Genomic DNA, 6,000 nt, shown 5'->3' on the forward strand with positions numbered 1-6,000 from the left:
CTGGGAGAGAGAGCCCAGCGGGTTTTTGGGGTGACACCCATTTAAGCACAAGCCACTTGCCTGACTCTTCCCTGTGTCCTGTCACTAACACCCAAATGCACTCACTCTTTGGGAGCAGCTCTTTCCCAATGTCTACCACCCTGCTGGGAGGGTATTTTTGGGTTTTCACTCCGTTTTACACTTGAATCACAATAAGAAACTTAAATAATTTAACCTATCAATAGGAAACATTTGTGTGAACAGCACAGCACTCCTTTGGCTTAGTTTTAAGCAATTTTAGAAGCATGTGTGTCCACAAAATGACAAAACTGTACCTTTTCCCTGGGCCAGGGAGGGTGGGGACAGTGTCCTCCTCCTTTTCAGGCCATGGGTGACAATGACATTGGCTTTCACCTCTGCTCTATGAGGTTATCATCTGTCCAAGTCCTCACACCCCTCATGTGAAAGGACGCAGAGGTGTGTGAGACAAGTCCTGTGTCCTGGTGGAGGGAGAGCAGCCAGGTTCCAAGGAGCCAGCAGTTTGTTAGAGGACAAACAAGTCTCTCAGCAGACTCCTTTAAGGGTTTCACTGCAGCGATAAACCCACCCTGACCACAACGAAAATTCCATATTCCTAAACACCCACACTGGCATCACCAGTGGGCCCATGCCAGGCATCGAGTGAGGACGAGCAGCTTCCCACTGGGCATTGCTGCCCCATTCCCAAGGCACTGCTGCCCCAGCCCAGCCTCCCCGAGCCTCTGGCTTGTCTGGGGATGTGCTTTTTTTAAGAACAAGCCCCAGTAGCAGCTGCTTTGCCCTGGGAGCAGAGCCTGGAATCATGTGGGGGTTGGTGACCGAGCGCAGGGCAGTGCAGGATGGGTTCAGTCCTGTGACAGCCGGTGGCAATGATGCTGTCTCCTGCCTGTCCCTATAAACCATGACAAATCTGCTGTCTGGAGTGGCAGGTGCCATCCTGGGGCGTGGCTGTGGGCTTAGCCCAGCGCAGAGGGTGCTGCTGGCCCAGGTGTGCGGCGTTAGAGGGTGCTGTGTCTTACCCGGAGTGTTTCCATCCTGTTCTCACTCGTGTCCTCTGCGTCCCTCTCTCCCCCAGGCTTATGCAATGATGCTGTCCCTGTCTGAGAACGCTCCCCTCCACACGTCCTCCCAGAACTCTCTGGGGGCTTGGTTGGACATGGCAGGAGCAGCTTCAGAGTCGGGGACCTTTAACCCCATCAACCACCTCTGAGAGGTCCACAAGGCACTGGCCGGAGCCCAGGCGAGGCGGCAGTGGTGCTGCAGCCATCCCAGCAAAATCCCAGCGAGCAGAAGATGGATGAGAGGGCCTCAGGGAGTCGTCTGGACTTTGGGCTGAGAAGGAAACCTGTCGCATCCGACCTACACGTCCTGCATTTTTATCTCTCCAGAGTTTTCCTTTCTAATTTATCGGAATGAACCTCTCCCAAACTGGATAACGCTGAAGCAGCCCCAGGATTTCATGAGCAAGACACGAATTGCAACAGTGCAATCCAAGATTGGCCCCTCCAACCTTCCAAACCGGTGCCACTGAGCCAGCACAGCCTGAGCAGGAGCGACAGCTTGGAACCCCATGGCAGCATTTCCTTCCCATCCAGCTGAATGGTGAAGCACCACGGGAAGAGAGCCAGGTGTGGCCTGTCCCTGGTGCAATTCTGGCACAGCCACTGGAGTTATACCAGGGAAGGGCGAATTCAACCCATTTAACTGAACCCCCCCCAAAAAGAATTCAGAATTCTGCGCTCCCACAGAAACATCATCCTGTCTTTTATCCCCAGCCAAACATTGGCAAAGCTCCTCCAAGGTGAGGCCACGTTGCCTGAGGTCGTCACGAGCCACATGCAGCTCCCAGCTGAGACATCTCCAGCCTGGAACCCTGCTGAGGCTGGGGTGACACATGTGCCACGTGGATCGTCGGCTGTGCCCTGAGCAAGGCTGGGACAGCTCCCTGCCCCTCCTGGTACCTGTGAGCCCAGCATGGGCTGGGAGTGCTGGGACAGAGCCATGCTCAGCCAGGGTGGTGGAGCTCCTGGAAATGCTTGGATTTCCCCAAGCAGAGAGGCCACGGGGTAAAGCCTTCCCCAGCTTTAAGGAAACGTGTGCTGGGCGAGCCTCGCCTCACCCGGGGCAGCTGGGACACGTCTGCTCTGCCGGGGGTTTCGGGGTGCCCTCACCCCGTGCCGATGGTATCTGTGGCACAGGTCTCTGATTCACACTGTTGGTTTGGCCTGGTTTTCCCTCTGCGCCGCCCGCTGCTGCTTGGCCTGTAATTTAAGTAGAAAGAGGAACTTTTCCGTGCTCCAGCAGCCTGAGGGGTGCAGAGCTCTGCCTGAGCACAGAGATAAGAATCTGGTTGTGGCTCTGATTCTAAAATTGCTCACAGAGATTTTATGAATGATTTCGAATCACTGCATCTTCTCTGCTGATACACAGCAGCCTCCAGAAATCCTGTGGGCTTCATGCTGTTCTGCATTGCAACTCCCATCTGCTGCTGGAGCAGGGAATTTGGAGACAACATTCCTTTATGGAATGGTTAGGAAAGCCATGGAAAAGGGCAGATGGAGGGTTCTAAGCCAGTGCAGTGTGGGAAGCCTCATTCCAGCAGGCCAAAACAACGGAACCAGCTCCCTGAGCAAAGCAGAGTTGGAGTTGGGTGCGACACCTTTGCGAGTCAGCTTGGCACCCAAGAGCACAGGTGAGGCTGATTTTGGGGAGCCTCAGAGGGCCCCCACAGGAAAGTGTCCGGGGTGGCTTTGGTACAGAGGGAACAAAAGGTAAATTAGCAGCATCAGTGTGTTTCCCAGGAAAATTTACCCTCCCCTTTTTGGTTTTCCACAACATCCTGTGAAAGTGCCCAAGGCTCTGAGAGCACCAGGCAGTGTGACCGAACTGCTTCTCGTATTTGCACAAAGCTCCTGGGCAGGTAGAGCCTGAGAGCCGACCCTGCCGGAGGAATCCCGGCTCTGCAGAGGAGAGGGACAGCCCTGTCCCCTCCTGTCCCCTCCTGTCCCCTCCCATCCCATCCCACCCCATCCCATCCCATCCCATCCCATCCCATCCCATCCCATCCCATCCCATCCCATCCCATCCCATCCCATCCCATCCCATCCCATCCCATCCCCACTCCAGTGGCTGCAGCACAGCCCTGCCCAGGCGCTTGGCCTTTAAATTATTCCCACAGGGGCCAACTGAAAATAATAAAAGGATTGTTTCTTTTCCTGATGGAATTTATTTTAATCTGTATATAACTTGTAATTTTTGGGCTAATTCCTTTCTTATTTTATTTCTTCCTTAACAGTATTTTTTTTGCATTAGATACCATTCTTGTGAAGAAATCATGTTAATAGAAGTATGTAGTGAAGGACCAAAATCGTGTTGTCAGGGTTGGATGGTGGATAAGCAGGGAGCAGGAAGATTTTGTCCATGTGCCAAATGACCCCAGTCAGTGCTGCTGCCGATTCTCCAGACAATCATCCCTCGGCTTCCCTGTGCCTTGAACTTCCTGGGGCCCTGGAGGAAGGTTCCAGTGACTGGGAGCAGCACAGGAGGAGGAGGAGGCCAGTGGAGATGCTCTGCCTCGATGGCCCTGCTCCAGGAGAACATGGAAACGGCCTTAACCATGGGGATAGATCCATCCTGTCCCATTCCAGCTGCAGCTCCGTGACTCCTGGCAGCTGCTTGGAGCAAACCACGTGTCTGAGCATCTCTCTGGTAGGGCTGTGGCACTGCCTCCCGTGCTGGAACAGGATCTGCGGGCAGCAGGGAATGTTTGTGTGCCCTGAGCCATGGTTTGCTCATCCTTGAAGAAACCTTAGGGCAGGTCAGCACTGCACTCCTCAGCACAGGGAGGTGACAGAGCAGCCAAGGGAGCGGCACTGAGCTGGACACCAAAATGTGGGCCAGTATTAAGGAATGCAAGTGTTACTGTGGGGATTTTTTGGGGGTATTTATGGTCTCCCCACCCCTCTCTCAGCCCTGCTGCCAGTTGTGTCATTTCTCCAGAAGCAGATGGTCAGGTCCTTGCTCTGACTGAGCTCACGCTGTCGCTGTTCCCCTCCCCGGGTTCATCCTGGCTCCCCATGGATCTCCTGAGGGCCCCTGGCCAGGGATAGGGAGGTATTATCCAGCCAGGGATTGAGGACATTAAAAATATAGGGCTTAAAATCATGAAATGATTTTTTTTTCCCTTTCCATATTTCCTATTTCGGTTTCCTCCCCATTTTCTCTAGGTTATGTTGTAGAATCTCCTGACTCCTCTAATTTAGCACTGATTACAAGTTTTGTAATTTGATTTTTCCAGTTAAGATAAAGAAACAGGAAGCCTCACTGAACCTCTGTTAATCTCTACCTTTCACTGGATTGCACTTGAAACGTGCTGCAGCTCAGAGCAGGTGTGGAGGTTTTGTTTTGCTGCTTTAGCAGAGAATCTCGTCTTTTCAAGGCTGTTTCCCGAGAGGTTTGTGTCCAGGACATTCTGCCATCCGAGCACTGCTGGCTTCCCAGTGCCGGGGAAGCTCTGGGAGCTTTGGTGAGACGTGGAGCTGTGGTGTCCAACCCCATGGACACGCTGTGCTCGGGATCCAGGGCAGGTGAGGGTGGCAGGGATGGGAAGTGGATGCGGTGTGTCCAGTAGCCAGGGCACCGCTCCAGGTGTGGTTTAAACCCAGAGCTTTGTGTATGATCTATTTATTTAAAGTATTTTCACAGCCACAACAGCACAGAGGAGAGAAAGGAGAAGCCCTGGGGATTTTTGGAGTGGTCAGGTGGGGCTGAGAGCTGCGCAGGGCTGAAGTGTCGGTGCTCTGTGAAGGGCCCTCGCTTTGGCCAGAGCTGGATCTTCCTGCCTGAGTCAGTCAGGGAGGAGGACGTGGGTCTGGTGTCTGTGCATTCCCTGCTTCCCAGCAGCTCAGAGCTCGTGGCTGGTCCTGGTGTGATCGCTGTGGCTGGAGCAGGCAGCTGGGAGCTCTCCAGTGGGATACGCTGAGGTTCTCCCGCAGGATGTGCTGAGGTGCCAGGTCCTACAGCACACGTTGAGGTACCCAGTTCTCCTGCTGGGGTGCTGGGTTCTTCCCTGGGACGTGCCCTTTGGTACTCAGGCTGCTCTGGGTAGGTGCCTTTCCAAGGTGCCCCACACCGCCAGGTCCTGCCTGGCCGGGCGCCACGGGGACGTCGATGGGGACCCCAAACCCAAACGGGGCCCAACAGCGAACAGCAGCCGGGTGTGCTCAGCTGTCCAGGGACAAACACCCTGCTGGGGTCCTGTCCTCCTTCAGACAGTGCAGAGGAAGCTTTGCCCCCTCCCCAATCAGCACTTAGCCGCTCGTGGGAGCAGCCCCTCGCCGCCGTGGCGCGGACGGAGCCTTTCGAAAGCACTTGCACAAAGAGGTGAACGAGTTCGACTCTAAGCATCAAAGCACTGGATCGTGAGCCCCCCGTGCCCCCACCCAGGTCAATCTGCTGACTCTACACTCGGTTTTTACGTGCTGTACTCTGTTTGTGTGTGTGTGTGTGGCGGGGGCCGGGGGGCAGCGCTGTGGACCCTGCCCGTGGTCAGTGCTGAGGACCCTGCCCGTGGTCAGTGCTGGGGACCCTGCCCGTGGTGACAGGGCCACCCCCGAGGGCAGGAGTGGCGTGGCTCGGGTCAGTGCTGGAAACACGAGGGCAAAACCCTCTGCTCCTCGCCGGTGGTCAGTAGTGTTCTCACAAAGCCATGAAACTTCTCCGTAGTGTTGAGTGAAACTGTGACTAAAACATTCTTGAATGATTCCGAGGTTCCTTTTTTTCTCTTTCTTCTGTCGTTAATTCTTATTACCACTTTGGAAGAAGAAATTTAAAGAAAAGGAAAAAAAAAAAAAAAAAAAAAAAAAAAAGAACGAAGAAAAAAAAAAAAGGCAGCTTTGATTTTCCAAATGTGCAATTCACATGTGAACAAAGTAATTCTGAAAGTAATTCTCAGTGTATTTTACATTCTCGTTGCTCTCTTCA

At 53.9% G+C, this 6,000-nt stretch overlaps 1 protein-coding gene across 2 annotated transcripts in view; it reads left to right on the top strand.

Moving 5' to 3' along the window:
* The window catches only part of PRDM16 (PR/SET domain 16), a 287,456-nt gene extending 285,651 nt beyond the window's left edge, over positions 1-1,805 (top strand). The window contains exon 17 of one of the 2 annotated variants that reach the window (XM_082295866.1): positions 1,094-1,805. In XM_082295866.1, coding sequence (XP_082151992.1) covers positions 1,094-1,228 — 135 coding nt within the window. In that variant the 3' untranslated portion in view covers positions 1,229-1,805. The remainder of the gene's footprint in view (positions 1-1,093) is intronic. The other variant, XM_082295867.1, reaches the window with a different exon arrangement.
* The last annotated feature ends 4,195 nt before the right edge of the window (positions 1,806-6,000 follow it).

This window comes from Coloeus monedula (genome assembly GCF_965178545.1).
Source record: "Coloeus monedula genome assembly, chromosome: 22".
NCBI lineage: Eukaryota > Metazoa > Chordata > Aves > Passeriformes > Corvidae > Coloeus > Coloeus monedula.